This window comes from Bactrocera dorsalis, chromosome 2 (genome assembly GCF_023373825.1).
Source record: "Bactrocera dorsalis isolate Fly_Bdor chromosome 2, ASM2337382v1, whole genome shotgun sequence".
NCBI classification, from domain to species: Eukaryota; Metazoa; Arthropoda; class Insecta; order Diptera; family Tephritidae; genus Bactrocera; species Bactrocera dorsalis.
Genome location: NC_064304.1, coordinates 4,958,755 through 4,984,244, shown reverse-complemented (window position 1 = coordinate 4,984,244; position 25,490 = coordinate 4,958,755). Strand labels below are relative to the sequence as shown.

Genomic DNA, 25,490 nt, shown 5'->3' with positions numbered 1-25,490 from the left:
ATAAATATGTAAACTGTAAGAAAATATGAAGCAAAATTGGAAATGTCAAAACAAGGCGAATTTGTTAAAAAGCTTTGATCTAAATGCCAATGCGATTGCAAGAAGCTGTCGCAAAAATCAAAAAATTAACTGCATGATGATGTGTGTAGTATAATTATTTTTTTTTTTAAATGCAGTGTCTGCACGTAATGAAATTGTTTCGCAATTTGAAAATGTGGATATATCAGCTCAGACAATTGAATTTGGTTTTGCGTAGCCACATGAGTTTGGAGTAAAGTGTAAATTTGTAATTGTAGTATGTATGTATGCATATGTGTGTGTTAAACTATGAATGCGAACTGCTTAAGTGCTATTGTAAATTATCGTACAGTTAGAATTAGTTAGTCTAACAACTTAGCTATTACTACAAATATTTTATGTAAATATGTATAAGGTTATGATATTTTTCATTGTTTTCCTCAACTGTTCAGCGATTGGCCGTTTACAAGTTTAACATTATTAATTATTAATGCAATAAATACATAAGTATATATATATACATATAAATTTGTTCTTCAATAAAATTGTAGAATAGCGCAACATTTCTAATGTGAATATGAATTGACGAAATGTTAAGTTCAGCGCAACCATTTCCATTACCGCATTTCATAAATTAATGTGGATTACATTAGGATCGTTATAAGTTTCTTCGTAGTTATTGAGCAAATCGTTTGTATTTGTTAGAAACAAATGTATATTCATTCAAGTTCAGAAAGCTTCATTGCCAGTTAAACGAAAGTGGTGTATAAGACCTGCTTATTTGGCTAGTTACATGTACTAAAACTGACATAAGTGCATATATCTTTTTTATGTATTAATATAATATTGTTAATTAAATATTTTAAGGCCAGTGGTGATTTGATTAGAAGTTTGTTGTAGTTTCGTTTCTACTTAATCCATTTGATTCTTCTGCTTTCCAGTCAATTCCAACAATACATTTATTGTTCATTACATGCTTCCCAATTAAATTTTTTTTCTATCCAGCCTGCTGAAATAGATCACTTTAACATTACTATCTTCAAACTTTTACAAATTTTATACTTTTGTTTCTAATATTGTAATATTTTGTTTTTGTTTCTAAATTCGTCAAATATATGTATAGTTTTCAAAATGATATAAACTTTATAAATTGATGCGCCGGATATTAGTGTGCCTGCACAATCTTCCTGTACAAAAAGTCATACTAATTTCACCCAAATAATTCAGCGTTCATCATTAATTATTGTTTTTAATGTAATTTCAAATTTCAATTTTCAAAGTTTTTTATAGATTGGATGTAAAGCTTCCATAAATATCTTTTTATGCATGATTGCACATTTCTAATTGACATTTAAAATTTTTTCTCCACCAAACCAAATATATTAACGATACAAAAATATATTTTTTCAACGCTTAGATTACTATCAACACCTTTTATTTTTATTATTTTACTATAGATTCAGTACATTATCGATATATGAAAAAATATTCATTATCTTTTAATATTAGATTTCGTTAAAACCAATTTATATGTCAAATGAATATCTACCAATTAATTATAAAAGCAGTTTGACACCTGGACAACAGCTGGCGTAACTATTTATTTATAAACACAATTTTTTTTATATGAAAAAGTATTGCCACCAACAATTTACACTTGTATATATGAACGTATAACGAATTCTTGCGACCATATTTTGCATCCTTTAACTTTGTTATATGCTATATACGAGCACAAGCCAAGATCGAAAATAGTTTAATATACTCTAGTTACAATAAAAAAAATTAGCGTAAAGACTGTGTGGCATATTTATTACAAGAACCGTTCATATATTCGAGCTGGTAAATTACATACATACAAATCTTTAGTGCAACTCCTGTTCGTTATGTCATCTACTTTTTGTTTTTAGTAACGGTGGGCGATACTATTTTATAATAAATATTGCAAAAACAGTCAGGTGTAACTTTGCTCTTATTAACATCATGCTAGGAGATTTTTGTGACATTTCATCAATTACCATACCTACACAACTAATTACATACATCATTACTTAAAGTATAATTATGTTTCCCTTCTATTAGCTGTAATTACTTAAATGACTAAATAAACTGTTCGTTTACATTATGATTGCTCTGTGTTGTATTTCCGACGTCCTGATAGCTTGAGTGATCGTCTGTGGTCTCAGAATTGAATCGATCATCGAAAAATCTTCTAAATGTAAATTCGAAAAATCCGTGGGACTGACTATCACTATAAGCGAAATCATCTCCACTTAAATTTGAATTATTCGAACGCAATTTATCTGGATCAATTGGATCAAAATTGGACGTATCTGTGGGAAATTCAATCTTTGGAATATATGGAGCAGTTTGCTGCCGCATATCAGCAAACTCAACACCTTTGAAGAAAGGATGCGCTTTGACCTCTTCAGTGTTTTTGCCCAGACGTTTGTCGGCCGATGCGCATAAGCGTCGTATTAGGTCAGTAGCTTCTGGCGTTAGTTTTGCTTGCGGCGGTATGAGTAGAGTTTTCTCCCAATTGATTACCTTAAATATAAACAGTTATATTAGTTTCATGAATCTATTGAGGTTATGTATGTATAATATGATTAGGTTTTGAATCAATGTAAATATACTTTTTGTTGTGTTTCTACTGGTGTATTCGCTAAGAAAGGCGGCTGTCCGACTAACATTTCGTAGAGTATAACACCTACGCTCCACCAATCACAAAGTTGAGTATAACCGCTCCGTTCGAGCACTTCTGGCGCGATGTAATTTGGTGTGCCTACTAATGAATGTGCCAATACTCTTTGATGATCCCGTATGCGTCGCCTAAGAGAGTGATCGATAGATGTAAAACATTACTTAGGCAGGTAAGAAGATGTGTGGTTACCTTTCTAATACAGTTGGTCGGTGTCCGATTTCGGAGTACTCCTCCCACGGCTCCATTGAATCTTGCCTCGAATGATTGCCTAGACAGTATATTAAATGTATTACATTTTCAATTTTGTTTAATAAAATTTCGTATTGACTTCAATACCGAAAACATAATATTCAGTATCGAAACTATTAAAATGTATAAAATATTGTCAAGTGACTAATTTGAATTTGTGCTTAAGTTTACCATTTTCTTGATAATATTTCGAATTATGTGTCCATCTAAATCCCGTGCATAATCCAAAATCAGTCAGTTTTATGTGACCATCCCTATCGATGAGTATATTGTCAGGTTTAATATCCCTGAAGTGAGAAAAGGAGATTTTATGGGTTAAGACAAAGTTTTGTTGGCAAATGAACCCGTACAAACCTATGAATAAAACCCATTTTGTGTACACTTTCAACAGCGCATGTCAGTTCGGCAATGTAAAATCGCGCTAATGGTTCTTCAAATATGCCCTTCTTAATTAATAGAGACATAAGGTCTCCTCCTGTTATGAAGAGAGAAACCCGTAAACATTATTATTTAAAATATAAATTGTTTTTTTTTTTTTTACACCCACTCACCCGGTATGTAGTCCATCACAAAATATAAATTTTCCTTATCCTGAAAACTATAGTATAATTTAACAACCCAATTATTGTCGGCCTCCGCTAAAATATCACGTTCTGCTTTCACATGCGCCACCTGATTACGCTTCAACACGTCCGCCTTCCGTAGCGTCTTCATGGCGTACAAATGATTCTTTGCATCGATCTTCCGAACCAGCGATACCTCGCCGAACGCACCCACGCCAATGTCTTGGATCTTCGCGAACATGCTCTTATTCATTTTGGCGCGCTTCAAGCGTATGTAATTGCTCTCCTTTTGGCTTAACATTTTTCGCATCTCCACTTGCGCCTGCTGCGGCAAGCACATGCGTGACATCTCCTTCTCCAGCTGATTCTTTCGATTGGCGCGTTGTTTGCAGGATTTGATCACGTTTTCGATATGCTGCTCCATGTAGAATTTATACGCCTGTGGAGAGTACTGTGTTATGCGACATTCTTTACGCTCCTCCTCCTTTTCCTTGGAGATTTTTTTGCGTTCGGGTATGGGCGAAGCATGCTTGATTTTCTCGCCGCCTTTGCCCACAGCGCCACCACCAGATGCGGCCGGCGATGTGCCGCCACCGCCACTACCGGAACTAGTTGTGCCCCCACTGCCACCACTATTTTTCGCCGGTGGTATTGGTGGTGTTGTTGTCAAGTTGCTATTTATGATTTGGTTATTGTTTACCATATTGCTGTGCAGCGCCGCTGCTGCCTTGCCATTTGCCTTCATATCCATCGGATTGTTGTTGCCACTTATCTCCGACGGTGGCGCTGCGGCAGCGCGTGTGCTCTGATAGGGCGGCGGAGGCGGCAATTGGCGTGGCACTGGCACGGAGCACACCTGCTTTTGTTGCTGCTGCTGTTGTTGTTGTTGTTGTTGCTGTGCTGCCAACGCTACAGCCGCTGCAGCGCGCAACTGTGCTGACGATGTTTGTTGCTGTTGCTGGTGATGCTGTGCGGCCTTAGCCTGCATTGTCACCGAATAAGAAGGCGGCTCAATGCATATCGGTTTGCTCACCACACTACCGTTCAACGCGTTGGCTATGAGCGGCGGTGTGGTGGGCGTCGATGACTTCACTGCGGTGCTGAGAGTGGTGGGGACGCCACCAGCCAACAGCGGCGATTGCTGCTGAGCTGCTTGTTGTTGTTGCACAACAATAGCAGATTTTTGCGGGTAGGAGGGTGGCGCGGGCATGATGTGTACAGGCGAATTGCAAGCCGAGGCCGAGACCGGTGTCTGTGGCGCCACAGCCGTTTGCAGAACCGGCTTTTGCACCTGCGTCGATCTGACACTCTGCATGATGATTGGCTGCTGAGTGCGCGCGTAGGTACGAGGCTGCGGACGCGCTACAGCAGTCGGCTGCAGTGGCAGTATCGCGCTATTTGACACAGTGATAGGACTGGGCGATCCGGCAGAGGTGGCTGAGTAGATGCCGCTGCTTGGTGACTTACGGTAATCAGATTGTGACTGCGTGGGTGACTGACGGGATTGCATGGAGGCGGTGTAGCTGGGCGGTGGCGCTGACGTAGCCACCACCACTGTGTTGATAGGATACGGCGGTGGTGGCGGTTCAACGGCGCTACCACCAGCCTGATATAAGCTTAGCGCCTTCATTTGTGACAGCTGTTGTTGGGCTTTGATGCCATTCCGCAAAATAACCGGCGAGGTGCCACGCGTTGTCGGATTGGGTGTAATTGCCGCTGGCCTCGTATTAGCAGGTGATCGCCTTTTGTAGAGTTGATTAGGCGGTGGTGGTGGCGGTGTAGCGGAGTTTGCCGTTGTTGGATGCCGTGGCGGTGGTGCTGGTGGGCCAACGTCGCTGAAACTTGAAGGTGACGGCGAATATTGTCCTGTGCTAACACGTCCGGCATTTGTGACTTGTTGATGCGAATGAGGGCTATCCGATCGCGAACTGCCTGCGCCAGAGTCCAACGCTGGGCTGCATCGGTGCAGATAATTGAGCGGAGTTTCACGTTCGATACTTGGTTTTCGAATCAATTTTGCTGAAATAAGGCCGGGTGGCAGAACTTTTGGCACATGTCCGTTTAATTGGGGATTCGGTGATGGTGCAACAGGTAAAGGCGATACCGCAGGCATGGGTTCCATCAGCTTGGCATGCATGTAGTCCGGCGGATCGGAGCGACCCCCGTTGACGGCATTGTAACGCATCGGTGGGAAGTTCTGCAATAAATAAAAATCATTAAATCAAATACTGGAATATTTAGCTTTGAAAGCATAAATATTTCAATTGTTTTATTCATTTTGTATAAGGAATAACGGTAAAAATAAGGCGGGAAAATTTTGTTTTAACAATGCTTTGATGTAATCGCCTCTTTACTATTACAAAATTTCTAGGAGCTTAGAAAAAATAGAATAAATGGACCTGTACCACCACGACACAAGATCATACCCAGCGTGCAATAAGTCCCTGCATGACAGTGGTTATCCCTTTGCATGCCCTGCTAACCCTACTCATCTGACACCCTTCTCTCTTTGGTCCGACCCTGTCGAAACAGCACGTTTCCTGGGCCTACCGTTGGATGACGTCGACGATAACTTATCTAATCCTTACCATCCTAACTTGGATTAAATACCCGTTACAACAACAACCCCAAAGAACCTTTCAGATTTTTTGAGAAATTAAAGAAACCGTACTTAATCTGGGAGATGACAAAGTAGAAGCTTCATTGAGAATTCTATACTACAAAAAGTGTCAAAAGATAAAAAACATTCCATGAGCATACCGAGGTATGACGGTTCTTGTGTCAGCAGTCCGAACAAGATGATCAGTTCAAAGCACAAATAAGGAAATGCAAAAGATACACCTAAGAATATGGTGATGAAAACAAAAACCAAAAAAATCAGAAAATTAGCAAACGCGCGATAAAAAAAAAACACAAAAACAACAAAAAAAAAACTAAATAAATAAATCAAACATAGGAATACTACAAGAAAACACAACAATGGAAAAAATGAAGGAACAAACTTACTCACAAATGTATATTTGGTTTAATATAGAAATATGCAAAGAAGAAAAGCGCAACAAGCAAAAAAATATAATTAAAAAGAAGTTATGCGATGGAATTCGTGAAATCGATAAAACTGACAGAACGGCAAGCGTGTGCGCAAGATTTGTGTGCCAGATTCGCCAGTGATTATGCGTTGTTTACCTTACTGCATTCCTTCGCACCGCTCCAACCAATCAAACTCAGCTGAGCAGTGTCGCAACGATATCGCACTAATACGGACCCGAGCAACTACAGTAGCTCATTTACTTAGAATACCAGTGAAATGTGAAGTTCCCGTAAGGAAGCGGTCAAGAGAATGGTCGATGGTTTGCCAGACGATGCGAGCATTTTGCTTTTATTAGGAGACCAAATTAACCAGAGCAGCAAGAAAAAAGGTGTCGGCAATACTTAAAAGTACTCTTTAAAGGTTTTGGATTGGATTACATTTGGCTAGAAAAAAATTAAGGCTTACACTGGGACCTAAGATCTATTGTGTACGCCCTTTTATTACAAGTACTAACATAGGCCCAGCACTCTGTTGAATTTCAGAATCTTGCTGGGCGCTCTTGAGGCGATGTGATCGGTATTCGGATAAAAATGTATGCAGATCTAATGGACTTGATCCCCATTTTGAAAAGGTGGTTCCTGAGCTAGTAATACCCAGTGTAAAATGCTACGAGTAGCCAAAATATGTCCGGTTCGCCAAAGTGTAACAATGATTCCAAAGAAAGCACCATTGCAGACATCTGATTGAAGCATTGACGTAGAGTAAAAACTCTGTTACTATATCAGAATTGAAGCAATAAAAATATACTGACTTTTTCTGGATATTCTATCGCTGGTTGGATTAGAATCAATTGCGGTCGGAAGATTCTCTATAATTCATGGTTGAAACTTCGTAAGAAATTCTATTTCTTTTTTTTTAATAAAGCAACGAATATTACACATTCTTTACATATTTGTATATGTATGTATTAGTACATATACATACATATATACAAATGAATGCGCATGCAGAAAAAATGCACTGAAATAAAACATATCAGCTCACAAAAATACTATATTCTTCGGAACAAATACATACATTTGTAGGTATATACGCATATGTGTGCACTCGCTTTAGTGAATGTAAGAGAGTCACTCCGCGGAAAACGCCTGCACAGTAAGCAAGAAACAGAGAAACACAGACGATCGCATACGAAACGATTGTCCGACTGGAATTCGACGAAATGACAGCACGAGACGGCAAAAGAAGGAAGGGAAATTCTTGCCGTCACGTAATAATTTCATACATTGAATTCCTGAAAGTCAAGAGCAAAATAGATGAGATGCCCCAAACCCGGAGAAGAACAGTACACAACAGATGTGCAGCGATCACGCTACGACACAGTCAAGCCAGCTAAGCTCTGGTACTGTGCCAAACGTTGCAGCACTGTCACACCCTCCACGCGTCTCTCTATTCACCCCACCAACCATTTGGCGCTTTGTGGTTGTTTGGTTGTTCGGCTGTGTTACCTCGCGAATTGTTTTCAATTTATGGGAATGTTTGCCGTTCGTTCCACTGTTTAGCTCGGTTCAAATTGGCTACTGTATTACACTCAATGTGCGATGCAGCAACTTTACCGAAATAAAACTACCAAGAAATTATGTATCGTAACTCGGACGAAAAGTTGTTATACCCTCGATGACACGATACTTGGTGCTTTTTATTTTCTGTAGCAAATTGGAGTTTGAAATAAATTTTTATTTATAGGAGGAGAGGTTATCTCCACCTCCAAATTTAAAGAATCGATTTGTGTATTTTTACAATATCGAATTAATGATATTTGAACTATCGAATTAAGGCAGAATTTAGAAATATTCTTCGACAATTTTCTTCTTTCGGACAAATGTATAGCATTGAAAAATGCTAGTGTAATCGGTTCCCAAAACTTCGAAACGTCGTTTTCAGAGTTGGTAAGGAAATTTTCTCCAAACGGTTGGACCGATCGCCACGAATTTGTCAGAGAAGGAATAATCGAAAGATAAAGATTGTTAATAACGATTTCGATTTTTTAAGCTTTTATGCTAAATGGAGAAGCAATATCATCTGTGTACCAATTGACCTAATATCTTAGGTGCTTTGAAAGCTTTAAGAAAGTAGGATTATAAAGAAATAATGATCCTTTTCTTTTTCTAACAATGCATTTTTGAAATTCGTTTTCAAATTTATTAATAGTTCCTCCGTTGGAGGGCATATACAATATACAAGAATACAAATTAAAGCGTAACAAAAATAAAATAAGAAAGGAAACAAAAAACGGCAAAGGAGATATCATAAAAATAACATCGCATAAAAATGAAGAAGAAACTGGTTAAAAAACAAAAGCACAAAAATGCAATCGAACCTTGGTTGGTGCGAGTATCCTAGCTTAATGCTGGCAAAACTTGCGCTTTTTTCCACCATCCACATGTCGACCGACTTGACAAGTCTTTCTGCTGCTCTGCGCCGTGCAATCCCCAACAATTGACGGCCAACTTACTGCTGCACGTGAGTACATACACACACACAATATGTATGTATATGTATACATGCATATATAAATAAATAAGCATACTTTTGCCGCAGCGTAAATGGTGCAAAAATAACAACAGACAGAGGGTCCACAAATTAGTCGGCCATAAGGTAAAAAGAATATTTTCCCTTTTACGCTGTTACGGATATCAACAAAACAGATGAAAATGAAAATATCCATGAATTTGATGTTGTTGTTGTTATTGGCGGAGCAAAATAGGCAGTGCAGACGGACAACAAGCAGCTCTTTTACGATGTAAATCAGCACAGTAGATATAATGGTGGCGATGAAGATATCTCCAAATGTAATTAGCAAGATACGGCATCTCATGGTGATAATACTGATTAAAATTGCTAAAAAAAGGTAAAATAAGATAGGGTATTTGAAAATTAAAGTAATACGCGAGAACTCCGAAGCTTGACAGGCTATATCAAGTAACTTTTCGATTTTAATTATCATTCTATATATCTAGTCTTTCAGGTGAGAAAAGAACTTTGAAAACTTTGGGAAAGAAAATTTCAACTGTTTTGGGGAATCTACTTTATTACGAACATAAGGATTTGAGGTGTACAAAGCAATCAGAGAAGGTTCTGAAATCGTAGAAAACTTTCTTCATGCGAGTCGTCCGTCCACCTCTGTTAATTACGATAACATCGAGGTAATCTTACCCTCAACCATTCAGAAGACATAGCCTAAGCCGATATCAGTCGTCTCAATAAACTTGTGATGGGCTTAAAGCGTTTAATCGATCTGTAAGGGTCGTATGATTCAGTTTTTTAGGAATTTATAGGTACGACAGCGGACCGGCGCTCAAAACTGCCCAAGTGAGATTTCTCTAAGGATGAAACGAATTGATGCTAGTTTTATACCAGAAGACTTGAAACTTTTGCAAAAACGACGCCGAGTAGGTAGTGTAGTAAAACACATTCTGACAACCTAGTTGAGGACCCTGGACTCATTAAACGCATCATTAATAGAGACGAAACGTCCTTCCTCAACTACGGCGTACTTGCGGTCAAACCACCACTCATTTCAGTCGAAGAGCTCGAGTTGCCGCGAGAAACGAGAGTTCCCCTTCTGCAGCTTTGTTCTGGATACTGTGGCAGGTTAAACTCCTGCTTGTCCAGAATAGACCTTGACATCAAACATATGTACATACAATATGTCCAGCGTGTAATGAGTCCCTGCATGACACTAGTCACCTCTTTGCATGCCCTGCTAACCCTACACATCTGACACCCTTCTCCTTTTGGTCCGACCCCATCGAAGCAGCACGTTTCCTGGGCCTACCGTTAAATGACCTTGATGACAACTTATCTAATCCTTACCATGCTAACGGCAATAAGGCACCCGTTACAACAACAACAACGAGGCATGGGGTCATAAATATGTCGAAAATATCCAACAAGTTATCGAATAGGTCGCCAAAAATTTACTGGAATCAAAAAAAAAAAAAAAAACAAAATTCGCTGATGGCACTGAAGGCCATAACAAGCGTATGGAAAATTTAATTAATATTTATAATACATGTATTAGCTCAGGATCCTATTTTGAAGGCGATAATACAGGTTTGTATTGAAATACAGCAGTTTTTTTGTCAATTCGTGGCAATCCTGAACAGATGGTATTTTTTTCTATTTTTGAATTTGACATATTAAAATAAATTTTAGATATTGTAATAATAACTGATACTTAACTTAAACTTGCTGATCTTGATAAAAAAAAAATTGAAAAAATCAGGAAATTTGATGTCTGCTTGGGATCTTTCGTAATATCATATATTGCTTAGAGAGAGTTCCTAAAATAGTCATCATAATAATTAATGAACTAAATGGTAAACGAATTGAACAGCTTTTAGTACTTGTTTACTGTTTTTTATTTTATTCAAAAGCGCGAAGGTAAACCGAAAGTAGTCCAGTCAGCTTAACCGCCAATCACCGATTAAATATATGTCAGGGCTGCAAAGTGTGTCTATTTTTACTTTAACCGCACACTAAATAGTTTATCTGTCTAATTACTCGTAGGCGTCTTAACTGTTATTGTTTACAATGACACTAATTGGTTCTAATCAATAGCACTTAAGACTGGCTACGTCTTTTGGACGCAATTAAGTGGATTAGGGAATTACAATCATTGAAACAATTCGATTTTATTGCATGAAACAAGTACGACTGTTCGATTAACTTGAACCAATATCTTTACAATTGTTTGGAATGAGTTCAAACTAATTTGTTTATTACAAAATATCAATTGCCGCGCATACATACGTACAAAAGTAGCGATGAAAACAAAGAAAAGTTGTTGATATTATTTTTCACCTAACCGATCGTGATAACTCAAAGGTTAGTCAAATGCGGCATGTTTAATATTTTCAATATTCTAAATTTCTCATCAATACGCCTGCCTTCTGGAGCAATTGCAGTCAGCTTGTTTGTTTTTACTTTGGCATTTTTCGCATTCTTTAAAAAATTGCCTTGTGTTTTTGATAATATTTGCTCTCTTATCTAAATACGCGCGCAATGGCTTAGAATCATTATTTACATTTATGCTTTTTGTGCGATTTGAAATGTCGCTTGCTTGTATTCGCACATACACATATAGTATGTAAAAACATACATATATGTATGTTTATATGTAAATACAATATCTCCTTGGCCGAAATAACTTTGAACCTGAAAACTGTTCGTTGCGTTGGTCGCCTTTTTCACGTTCGCGTAAAAAGTAAAAAGCCAAAAACAAAAAATCTTGGCAATAATAATAAATTTTAGTTTTGCAACGAGCGAATGTCTTTTTGCTATTAGCAGCAAAGTGTAGAAAGAGTGTTATTTTTAGCTGTGAATTCCTAAGAATTTAATACAGAAAAATTTCGCGTTCAACTGAAAATGATTTTTCGCAAAAGAAAATAATTTTAATACTTTATCAAAACTTAAATATGTATGTATACATAAGCTAAATCGTTACACAAATACAAAAGCTGCAATACAGCAGCCGAAATATGCAAATAAGCTATACATAATTGCAAAGACATATCGCTCCGTAAAAATAAAAGTGGCACAACTCAAAATTTGTCAAAACCGCATTTTTGACATTCGTGAGTTCACTGAGTATATCACTAACTGTTCGTGTTATTGTTTGATGTTATGTCTCTTAAACCTGAAAAATGTTATTAAATATAGATAATTCGATCTAACCACAAGTCAAAATTAAGAAACTTTCAGCATTACTCTCTTTGGCTCTAAAATTAGAAATACGAAAAGACTTTTTCGACTACCATATTACAATCATTATTACAAAAATTCTTTGAAATATAAATAAAAAATATCATAATTTAAATAAATAAATGCAAAATTTCACAAAATCGATTTAAGCTTTTATGTGATCAGAGCACAAAAATATTGCTATGTCCGCATGTTTGTAGAATTTTAGAATTAAGAACCGAGCAGAGTAGAATAAAATTCAATAATTGTTTGCTATTTCTACACACACAGACACAAGCAACATATGCATTCATGATTTTCAATACACTGGCGAACAACAAAATCGGCCCACTACGCAGGATACATGCATGCTACAAGTACTTCCATGATCACAGCTGGCAAGTTGAGGTGAAAGAAATGGTTCAGCCACACTTTTTGACTATATTTGTTTTTGTATTTTACTATTTTTTCGGAAGCCTGAAAGTCCTAAAGTTTTTAACATAATTTTTGGTTTGAGGATATAACTTTGATCTCTTCACCAGAGAATGTAACAGACCATTGAAATAAGGTGAAAAGGTTAGAATATGTCTACGTTTTTAATTTTGTAGTAATTTACATATGTATTCTAATCAGTCATAACTTCGAAGACATAGATAATTTCGTGAATCTTGAAACCAGCAGTAACACCAGCAACTATGTCAGTCTCGAAATACAACGCAGAATAACTCTTGCCAACAGGTACTACTTCGGACTTAGTAGGCAATTGAGTATTAAAGTCCTCTCTCGACGAACAAAGATCAAATTCTACAAGTCACTCGTCATCCCCGTCCTGCTTTATGGTGCAGAGGCATGAACGATCACAACAGCTGATGAGTCGACGTTACGAGTTTTTAGAGAAAGGTTCTGCGGAAGATTTAAGGTCCTTTGCGCATTGCCAACGACGGAACGATGAGCTGTACGTGATAAATGATTACATTAACATAGTTCAGCGAATGGATGAAAAAACTTCAGCACTGAGAGTATTCGACGCAGTACACTCCGGGGAAAGCAGAGTAAGACCACCACTCCGTTGAAAAGACCAGGTTTATAAGGACCTGGATACACTTGGAATCTCTAATTGGCGCCAAACAGAGAAGAGGAAGAACGACTGGCGCTTGACGCGAATTTTAACAGACTCTGCGGCCTCACTATCAATACCTAACGCAGTGAACAGTTAGTATTCCCATCATCTTCCTATATTCTCTTCTAACGAGTGCCAATAGCAATTTTGTATACTTCTGATCTACCATTTTGCACTTGATTCTTAGCTAAAACCTTTGAAATTTATTTAAAAAAATACGAGACACCGATTGTTGGAAACTTTTGATCTGATTTGTTAAATTTAACTTTCTTGTATAAAATGTAAACTTTTGAACATTATACGCACAATACATATACCTATATATAAAATTAGATAAAAAACTATAAAACTTAGAAGTTTCGACGTCTTTTGGCATTCGGCAGCTTTATTTTCACGTTCATGATGTTATATGGTTTTTCGTCATCAACAAAAAGTATTATATACGAGTATTAACTGTTTATATTGGTCCTAACACACTCAGCTGATAGTTTGAATTTTATTTTGTTATTTAAATTTAAATAGGTGAAATGTGGACCGACTTCATTGACTGCTAGTGTACATACATACATGTCTACTTAAGTATTTTTGTATAGCAGTTTGGCTGTGGAGAGCTAGTCTCATCGCGCATATAAAGATACATATTACAATTGCCTTTTGTTTTGACGTATTTTTATTTATTCGAACAATAAATGAATATTTTGTGGGCTCACCCGGAGGGCGTTCGCTTGGCTATTTGAAAAGGTTTTTGGCAGCGCTTAAAGAACTCATATGCACATACATACATAAGAAGATATGTATATATAATTTTTTTATTTGTCACAATTTTGTGCAAAATGCGTTGATAAGTTAATTGTGTCTTTAATTGCTGTGAAATGTGTGGGCGTTTTATATTTCAAAGAATACCTTGGTGACCACAAACTTTTGGCTCTTTTCAATAAATCGTTTATGTGTCTCGAATTTATAATTGTTTTCTTGCTAAATACGTACATATGTTTGTATGTACCTATGTAGCTATGTACAAATTGGCATTAGGCATCACTAATCATAAACAATCACCATTCGCACATACATATTTTTACATGTGTGACGGCTTTTAGCGTTTGACGTTTGATTGTGGCGACAATGTTGGCTTACAAGCCCGCACCATGGCCACAAAAGACGACTAAAACAACGTCAACATTACACCCTGGCAACAACAGCAACAATATCGTAATGCAGCCTAACCAAATGTAGCGCTATCGAAAGTGTATTTCTAATTTCGAATTTGAATTTCAATGTGATTAACAGCAGCGCCAGCAGCAGCAGTAGCAGGGACGGCGGCACCGGCCAAAACAGCTATGGGCACTCACATAAGGCAATCTTACGTGTATGAATGTGATGTATTTAGTTCGTCGCCATATTTGGAGGACTTATATTGTAATTTTATTCTAAGTTTTTTCTTTTAAGCAATCAACATACAAATTTATATGTCGGAGAAGAACGACGGGATATTTATCAATGTTTGCATAATCCTGATGTTTGCATAGAAGCAAAATATGAATTTACAAATAAGTAAAGAAGGTCTAAATTCGGGTGTAACCGAACATTTTATACTCTTGCAACCTGCAAAGATTAAAGTCGGATAATACCGTCAGTTACCTAAGGCTTTTTAGTTATATGGGATCTAGGGCAAGTTTTCACTCGAATTTATTCAGTCTAAACACAAAGATGCACCGTTGCTAGAAAAAACGCTCTCTAAATTTCGTTCAGAACACTCACATATTGACCGACCCTTTCATCGGTAGTGAAAACACTTGAGGCCTTGCCACTCCCGACCTTCAATCACCAAATGAGTCTAGCAAACCACCAGCATGACTTCCGTAATGTGCAGCACCACCCCAGCACTTAGTAGCATAAACGCCTGGTTAGCTGATAGCCTCAACCAGAAACCATCCTGCAAGAGAACGATCCTCGTAACGTTGGGCATGTCAAAAGTCTTTGAAACAGTCAACCACACAACGCTACTTGAGAACATCAAAAAAATCTCCGGTCCCTCCAGGGTTGAAGAGGTGAACTATTAACTACCTGAACGGCCGGCAATCATCCATTCTGTTTCGAGGTAAACATTCTATATTGAGGAAAATTAAATAGAGGGTTCCGCAAGGTGGTATCCCCTCTCCGTTGCTGTTTAATTTCTACATTTCAAAACTCCCTCAATCACCAGAGGAAAATTTCTATCACCTCGTACACTGATGATTGCACAATAATGATCTCGGGCAATGAAACGCTGTTCGGAGCCTAACGCATTCCCCCACTAAATCTACAGCGACCATATTCAAAATCTGGACAAAGGAGCACAGACGTTGGTTGGATGCAATAAGAAAAGAGGAAGCTTCAGACAAGCCAGAACAATGCACTCCGGACTATAACGGAATGGTTCTTGATGTCACCGATCAAAGAACTACACAGTGCAGCAGTTAAGGAACATAATGAACTCCTCTCCAAGCAGTTTCTGCTGGAGTGTTTTCGTAGAAACCATCCCTACAGTCGCCTTCTTGAAGCGGAACCGCATCATACAAAACATCAAGAGGTCTTTCCTTAACTACATCGACGACATAAGAAAATACGCCGAACAGAAAAGTCAATGTTGACCGAAAAAAGTCGTTTTCTTTAAAAAAAATCTTATTTTCATCGCCGTTTCGGAGAAATTTTTCTCTTGTTTCTCACCCGTTCCGACACGGGGAACTGGAACAGAGCCGGATTTTTATCCGGGCAAGGACTGTGAACTCGGCCGCTACAACAACAACAGACATTTTTCTCACCAATTCTGAAAATTATTTGCTCGACGTAGCTTGACCAAAGTTACTAGACGGAATTTTCTTTTGTCTATATGTTTATCTAAAACATTTAAAAATTATTAAAAATATTTTAAAAATTTTAACGATTTTGTGTCATATCTGGAAGATTCTGCATTTTCCTCGCGGTATGACGAATTTGGTGTTCCAAAAGTTTGGGTACTTTTGCCCTGGTTTTAAGATTTTTTTGTATCAAATAATAGCAAACTTTTGGAGACATGATACATTCAATATGGTAATATTCGAAAATTCCTAATTACATTCATTAATTTTATGATTAGCACTTAAAAAAAATATTTGCATAAATTTTTAAGAACGTAAATTATAAATTTGCTATAGCTGTAGGAATTAGCTACCCATGCATGCACATGCCGCATACAGCGCTATGAAAATAATGGAGCAAAATTGCAAACGAAAAAGTTCACGGTTTCGGCTGTAGATTTTATGATTTACAGAAATCGATTATGGAGGAACTCTGCAAATCTAAAACCATCTTGCTGCGGACATTCGCTGAAATGTCATAAACGTCAAGGTATTCGCTATTTACTACTGTCATCTATACGACAGAATTACTATGCCAAGCGAAATTTGGTGGCAACAACAACAACACGTAAAGGAACAATACAAGTAATCATATGGCGGCTGAGAGACACATTGCTGATGAGTACACGATATACACATATTGATAAAGGCAACAATAAGAACCAAAAAGTGTAGCCATAAAATAAGTCCATTGAGCAGAGATTATTGTAAATAACGATTGTAAAAACAGTAGCTGCCGCTAAAGTCATAAAATTTCAAATTGATTTTGCTTCGTCAGATCACATGTGGGCCACTTTATGATGCACACAGGTTAATTTAAGCTGCATCCGTATAGACTTATGCACATGCATAAATTTAATACTGAAATTGCCGCTTGTCAACGCTTTCAACAGCTGTTTTATGACAAGAGTAGTGTTCTTTCCTTCAACTAAAATTAGTTCTTTCGAAATGAAATGAGTATGTGGCTGAGATTTATGTACATATGTATGTATGTAAAGGTGCCATTAGTAAACCAAAATGTTCATGGGCACACAGAGGAAATTTTAACACGTGAACATTGAGATTCAAATAATTTATACAACGTAGCTGGTCATAGTCGGCATGGAAACTTCAGAGCCGGCGTTTGTTTATTATTCAACACGAGCCGCAAGATTTTCCACCCACTGGTCGTTTTTGGGGTAAAAAGGGGTCAATTGTAGTAAGCTTAACCTGAATTTGGATAGACAACGGTAGTTGTTGTTTTTATTTCAGGTTTATAGCGTATATGGCTAATCAAAAAGTAAATTAGGCGTAATATTAAAAATTTCTGTCTTTTCTTGATATATGCTCACAAATTTATTTCCCGATTATCAGCTTAAAGAAGTGACTACACAGAAATTGAAGAAATTCGTTCAACTAACGATATATTTTCAAAAACTACCAAAAAATTAAAAAAAAACATGTATTTATACTTATATAAATAAATTCCATAGCCAAAATTTTCGACCCCAGTTAACTTAGACAAATGTGCTTAAATTTATTCTTTTGAAATCAAATGGTGTAAGTATAGTTTCTTCACTCACCTGTGCTCCACCATTGTCCCTTTGTACTTGAAAACGTGTCAGATCCTGTTTGATAGATTCGAGGGCATGAGCTGTGTATTTATTTTTGGGGCGACCCCTTTTTTCGCCCGCTGGATGCATTCTTGTGATATTTAGCAGTCATATCACAAACAACTAACTTGTACAAAACCAAAAAATTTACGGTTTTCCTTTATTGTTGTCTTCAGATACGTCTCTATTGTTTTTGATTTCTTCTTCCCTTTCAACTTAGGACACGTTTTAAATTTTGCACTATTCACTTAACTATGTTTGTATATGTAGTATATTTTCAGACTTTAAGTTGACTTGCCGGCAGCTGATTCCGCCGTATTCTTAGTATAATATTTAATCAAGATAACTTGTACGAGATATAACGAAGGGTAAGTGATAAAGCGAGGTACAACACACACATTCAAGTAGTATCGTTTTTGTTCCAAGTATTTATTTTTTTTTTATATTTTCAATGTGTAAATTCTGGCAGCGACACTAAACTAAAAACACTGGAATTTGCATAATAATCCACATCACTAAGGCATATTAGCGCTTTGCTCTTTGTGGTACAATATTTGCACTTTTCATTTATACTTTATCAACACACAAGGCACAACAACAATTTTGCTAAAACTTAAACACGGTTTGTTGCGCATTCCTCTCGACGGCTGCGTGCTTTTGGTATTCAGCAGCTTGATATGTTCTGAAAATAGGCAGATAAAATAGAAATTTAGAGGGTGTATGGTTTCGTAGTTGTTGTAAACTGAAATGCAAAATAAATAAATTATGGGTGAGGATTTCGGAAATATTTTATCAGCATAGCTAGTGAGATACACACACTCATTTTACATATGTACATACATAAGTATGTTCATTCACATGTAGTCTTGTATGTACAGTGACTTGCGCTTGGTGAACCTATATTAATACGTAAACAATAAATACACATACATACATATGTATATAGTTATGCCGGCGTGTTTATCAAAATTAATGTATGTGCATATACATATGTGAGTATTCAAAAGATGCCAACTTTATGAGTCACAGATAAACATTTAAGTTATCGAATGGCAAATGTAAATTTATAAATCAAACACGGCTTGAAATATTTGAGTTGACATTGCTAACAATCTAAATACATATTTGACGAGCTAAACAAAAAAGAACAAGAAGTATAGAAACTAGTAAGGAAATCACAAGATCTCATAGCATATTGAAATGTCAATATATGTTTGCATATTAATATTAGGATGCGATCAGAATTTGCAAGCAATGGTTTTTCAAAATCATTTTGCTTTTAGAAAATCGATGTTAGAAAGACCGCATCGTCGTGGCGAAGACTGATTCGTGTTCCGCGGTTGGGTTTCCTCATTTCTTAAAGGACAACTGGCAAACAAACGGTTGTGTGCCACTCAGAATTTACTGTTATGCGTTGTTCTAGTGGTATGGTTGCGACATGTTCATATTCAGTTTCTCCAAAAAACAAGGCACTATTTGCTCAGGCTCATAGATAAAAACCCACGAATGATCACCTTTTACGATGTAATAGACGTGTTTCGAAGCAACGCTATCGTATTTTTTAAATTTCTCTTGACCAAACGACAAGAATAGTTTTTAAGCGAGTGACAAATATCCCATACATTCAATTTTTTACAGTCTAATGTTCATGCAATTTAAATGGTCCCACTAATGCCTATAGTTGTCTCAATCTCACGATAGGCAAAATGACGATCTTGCAATATCGATTTGATGTGCGCACCAAAAGTTTCCGGAACAACAACTGATTTTGGTAGAACTTCACGAAATTTGTCTTGGAGTGATCTATGACCTCGATTCATTTTAACATACCATCGATAAACATTAGACTTTGATGGAGCTTCATCGCCAAAAATTTAATTAAATGCATCCATATCGAAAGTTGTAAAAAATAATCGTTTTAAAATGCTGTAAACTGAATGACTTAATTCCATTTTCGGCCAAAATGAATATTTTAAGTTACTGTTAACAGAAATAGCACTGAGTATGTACAACATCAAAAATGTCAAAACTTGTGAGTTGTCAGTTTGCAACATCCCGAAATATAAAAGCCAACCTACGTAACATCCAAAAGCGTCACATTGCAAAAAAAAAAATCTACATCAAGCACAAAAATACATCCATTGATTCAGACAGAAAGACTTTGTGGTTTCACAAATTACATATAACCTGATTTTAATACAATAAAAATCTGTAGTATGAATTTACTAATAATAAAACCATCTGAGTCAAACTTTTATTCATGACAAATTTATATTTACGGACAGAAGGTCCTTCTTTGAAAGAAAGTTGAGATATTTACTTCATAATCATTTTTAACTCTATGTTTGAATAAAATATTCGTTCGCTTTTGAAATGTTGAAAGCAGAAACATAAATAGAAGACACAATGTTGTACAACTTTCGCATAATTATAAATAGATCCGAATTTCGAATAGAATCTATTTTCAAATCGAGATACAAAATAGGACCCCAGAATATCTACGGCAAATTACATTCGCAAATTCCATCCGTGAATTACGATGACAATTTGCTTTAAAAACTTATCTTAAGCTCATTGCTCATTATTTTCGCAAGACGTATTTAAAAAAAAAAGTTGGCCCGGTCCTTCATTACGTGGTCTAATATTTTGTACAGTGAAATGGAGGAACCGACACACTGTCACCAAGCAGAACCGAGCGATTGCTACAGCTCATATTGTAAGTATGTACGTACTAGGGTGTGTATATATGTAAGTATCGCTGCCAAACATCAAGTTGGCTAGAGCAGCGCTGCGCTGGATAAAAATAGAATTTGTTTCTGATAATTATTGCAAAGTTCGGCATTTGTGCGTTCTGCGTTTTCTTCGTGCATTCATTTTTTCGTGCTTTTCCTTCGGCTCGCCTTTGCGTTTTACGCTTTTCTATTTTCAATTGCATTGATCGTTGTGTTTATTCTCGCCTCACGCACACATGAAATATTCATGAGCTATTCGCACGCAATATGAAATTGTTACTTGCACTAGCAACAACAAATTAAAACAACAATTACAATTAAGCTTTCAAACGCAATGCTCCCAAGCGATCACACAACTGTGCGCACCAGCCTGTCTGTCTGACTGACCACTGACGATAAGCAGACAGCGGACAATGGACACTGCCAGTTGACACATCAAATCAACATCGCAGAAAATACACAGTATATAATGTACCTATAATTGTTTGTATGTATCTACATACATATATGAATAAATACTAACTTGCTGTGTGAGCGAAAATTTTGTAAACGGAAGGTAGACGAAAGTAGAAGTCTTCAGATAAATAAACACTGAGTACATATATCGGTGTACTGGTATAGAATATGGTATGAAAAGATAAGTCCTTTGTAGATACTCGACTTAGACATTTCGGGAGTATATTTTGAACTCAACTCACAACAAAACTTGATACTGGTCCTTCAGTTGGTATGAAAGCTACAGCTATGTGCTATAGTAGTCCAATATCAACGATTTCGACAAATACATAAGTAGCTTTCTGGGAAGGAAAAGATGTGTGATAAAATTTAAGACCGATATCTTGATAACAGAGAGGCTAGATTGCATATAGACAGTCAGACAGACGGACATGTCTAAATCGACTCAGTTCGTCAAGCCAATCATTTCTACTTTTATATATATATGTATGTATGTCAATATATATGTATGTACATACATACATACATGTACATACAAACGACTCCGTCGTTTCCTTCTGGGTAATAGTATAATAAAAATGAATTAAAATTAAAATTGAACAAACATTGAGAATTATATTTCACTTTTTTATTCAATAATTAGCTCTTTATCAATAACGAACTATAAAAGATTTGAGTCTATTGAAACTTTGCGACTATGTAAATCTACATACATACATACATATGTATGTATATTATCAATCATCTCTTTGAAGGAGGGAGGGACAGGAGTCCAAGTCCTCATCATGTAAATGAAGTGACTTTAACAGGACTCCTGCTTCTGATCGCATTGTAGTACTGATGTTCCCTGGAGCTGGTTTCTGTTGAATAGTTTACTGCTTATTATTTGAAAGTGGTTTGCAATATTGTTTCGCACACATACAAAATGGGTGAGACCAATTGTAAACTTTATAAAATATGGTATGACTGACAGATGAAGCGCATAAGCACATACCTACCATTAAAGTGCAAAGCGCTACATTTTCGCTAAGAGTACTACATTGGCAACGACATCATTCCACATTGCCAAAGATAAAAGCAATAATGCAGAAAGAGAAAACCCATAAACACTGACAGTAATGTGATCAAAGCAAATACCAACAGCAAAACTAATGCACTACAAGCGCACACACACACACCGCACACAATTCACCCCCACCTCTTCAATGGTGGTAAAGCTTAACCGATCCAGCAGCACCAAATACACACATTTCCAGCCGTCATAACCAAATGTCCACTTTGTAACTAAACCCCAACCCACTTGGAATTTTTAGTTTACATATGTACATATGTAATTTTTATAGCCTGATCACTTGTGGAGGCTTAGTTGAAAACTTTTCGCTCTCCTCCCCATCGAATCCACTTCTAATTGCCGCCTCATAATCGCACGCGATACGTAATCACTACACCATTCACCTACTAGTTCTTTGCTGAATGTGCTGATTCATGCTCCACCCTGTGATTGGCTCCCTCCTCGATTTTTTTTTTTTTGCTTGTTTGGTCCTTGAGGTCTCCTGCCAGTAATAGGTTTATAGTGATAATGCCGACAAATTATGTCCATATTTATGTATGTACTCGTACAGAGGCATAAAAAATATACATTTGCACACACAAATACATAATACACACGTACACATTACGTTGCCGCGTCGCCTCCACTCGCACTCGAAATGCATAATGGAATGTGAATGGAATTTCAAAAATGTTTTCATCGTTTACCAACGCTTGTAAACACATACTACATGTACATAAATATATAAATATGTATGAATGCGCCAGCGCAATAAGCGTTGCTTACGGGCCCGTCAAGTTAACCAGCCCCAACAGCCATCTAGCCATTCGGTTGGCGCAGACTACATACTTATGTACATAGTAGGTGTGTGCCATGTGTGACTGACGGTGTTGTTAGCGTTAAGCGTTGACGTAGTAAAGCTTAGCTAGATAATGTAGCGTAGGCAGCGGCAGTGACAGAGGCAGAAGCAACGACTGTAGCCGCTTACGTCGCCGCAATTGGAGTTGGAGGCGGGATATAGAATGGATTTTTGTTGCTACTTTTGTGAATATGTTATAATCGTAGACATATTTGTAGATGTTGTTGCCGTTGTTATAATCGTGCCTTCGTGCAAGTGTCATAGGTATTTAAATATTTACGACGTATGTATGTATAGATGCATACATTTATATTGGTGTCCACAATTCGCAAATTATCATGCAAGCAGCGCAATCTTTTACTATTAGCCATCCAAGTGCAATGGCTGCGCGCGCATTTTTTATCATGCAAGTATGTATTTACTTGATCTGATTCTTGGCAGAAATATGTATGTACGTATATGTGTATATACAGCTGTGGACAAAATAATAAAAGTGAATTTTCCTTTTACATATACTCACACAATTCCTTTAAACTTCACACATACACCGTAATTAAATCATTTTATTGTTAATTTCTAAATATTTCACGTTCAAAATAATGAGATTAATGTGTTTTAAAAGGAAGTGTAAAAATATTAAAAAGAAATTCTATATACATATGTATTATACATATGTTTGAATTTATTTACATACATATGCACATACATATCTGTTTAAATATTGGAAAGAGCTAAACAATGTACATGCGTACGTCTATAAAGCTAACAATAATAAAAGGATAGCAAAGGTATAGATACCAGGGCACTTTGTTCAGCGTTCACCATACTATTTAGGTACTCAGTTGTCCATAGAACTATTAATGTAATGTTTAAAATCTCTAATAAATATTTTAAAACTTTTATTTACACCCAAAATGTTTTTATTATAAAATTTAAGCCCCTAAACAGCTATGTAAACATTACATTTGCTGCTAATCTCTATGCATTGAGTTCTTATAGAAAGATTCAGAGTTCTTATTAAGTCCTTTTTTTTTAGAATGCTTATTTGTACTTCTACACACAGTTTGAAAATATACTAAAGTGTTTTTTTTTTTGGCATTTTTTAACTCAATTTTCAATTTTGTAGCCACGACTGTATAGCAAAAACAATAAAAATCCTTAAATTCATTTTATTTAATAATGAAAACTAATTAATCTTTTTTTTTGTATTATTATAAGACATAAAAAATCTTCCTTAGTATTTTCACGTACTTATCCAAATGCACTAAGTATAAATAAATTTCCGGCATACAGTAAATATTATTATATGTAGAACTTTTATAAAGATTTTTTAAGATATGTAATTTTTTATACACATAGTTATTGCTTAAAAAAAGAAATAAATATTATATTTTCCTAAAACACATAAGTTTACATGGGAAACGGGATAATGAGGTAACATTAGAATCATTGACAGTTACACCACAACTGGTTAACAATGTCCAGTTACATGCATATACAGTTGCAAAATATAGATTTTTAAATTTCTTTTATTTCACATATCCTCTTTTTTGCAGTATTTTAGTGCACAACTTTTGTATTCAATTTGATTTTCTTCACTAGCTCGTGTTTGAACGATTTAATCCTAAAATTCTTCTTATCGTAATTAACGTGCCCATTATGTACATAAACACACCATCAAAATATATCTAATAAGCATTTATCACAACCGTCTGCATTACACTTGTAACAAAGCTTACGTATTCGAGTTTTGATTCCATAAACAGAATTTACATATGACGAAAGTGGAAAAATAAAGTATATTTTCTTTTTTATTTCACTGTCAAAGTATACTTTTTACACGTGCGGAACTGTTGCATTTGAGCCATTTGAAAGACAATCAGCGGCAGACCGACAGATATCTAGCCACACGGACACGGAACGTCGAGCGCGAGCACAGCACACAACAGAGCAGCGAGCAATTTATTGTACTAGATTCATTCGTATCGTTGATATCTTATTGGACAAACGCATGGGAGGAGACGGGGTCAAATGAATTCCTCTTATTGCGAACGAATACCAGAACTCGGGAAACTCACTGAAATTCCACAACTTTAAATTCAATTTACTCCTTCTCACCTTGCATAAATACACTTCACAAACATCACATAAGAGTATATTCACAGTAAATAATATTTTGTCAATATTTTTGTTCGATTTCGACGCGTCTAATTGGAAAATAATAATGGTAAAAAGTTTAGAGCACACGCAAAGAACTATGAACAATAGCAAATGCAACGAGATGACGTTCGACGAGTATGTATTCGGTCAAATACACTCGTTGGTACGGAAAAATTAATTGTTCGCAGTGTTGCACTTACACAGTAAATTTTAACATAATACTCGTATATAAGAAAAAGTTTAAGAACATTATTATATTATAATTGAACATTGCTTAAATTTGGTCTAGTAATTCATATAAATACGATTTTAACTAATACATAATATCAATATT

At 36.3% G+C, this 25,490-nt stretch overlaps 1 protein-coding gene across 3 annotated transcripts; it reads right to left on the bottom strand.

The window, feature by feature from the left end:
* On the bottom strand, nucleotides 1-25,274 carry LOC105225859 (serine/threonine-protein kinase Warts). Of its 3 annotated transcripts, none has more exons than XM_011204520.4 (8): nucleotides 25,115-25,274; nucleotides 17,869-18,580; nucleotides 3,523-5,731; nucleotides 3,326-3,446; nucleotides 3,143-3,258; nucleotides 2,912-2,990; nucleotides 2,655-2,850; nucleotides 1-2,565 (listed from the first exon to the last, which is right to left on the bottom strand). In XM_011204520.4, the coding sequence occupies exons 2-8, from the start codon at nucleotides 17,986-17,988 to the stop codon at nucleotides 2,119-2,121; spliced, it is 3,288 nt and encodes a 1,095-aa protein (XP_011202822.1). In that variant the 5' UTR covers nucleotides 17,989-18,580; nucleotides 25,115-25,274; the 3' UTR covers nucleotides 1-2,118. The 3 variants fall into 3 exon arrangements, with proteins under 3 accessions (XP_011202822.1, XP_011202821.1, XP_049306300.1); XM_011204519.4 differs by having other exon boundaries at nucleotides 24,736-25,261; XM_049450343.1 differs by lacking the exon at nucleotides 25,115-25,274 and adding an exon at nucleotides 24,248-24,396.
* Nucleotides 25,275-25,490: the final 216 nt, after the last annotated feature.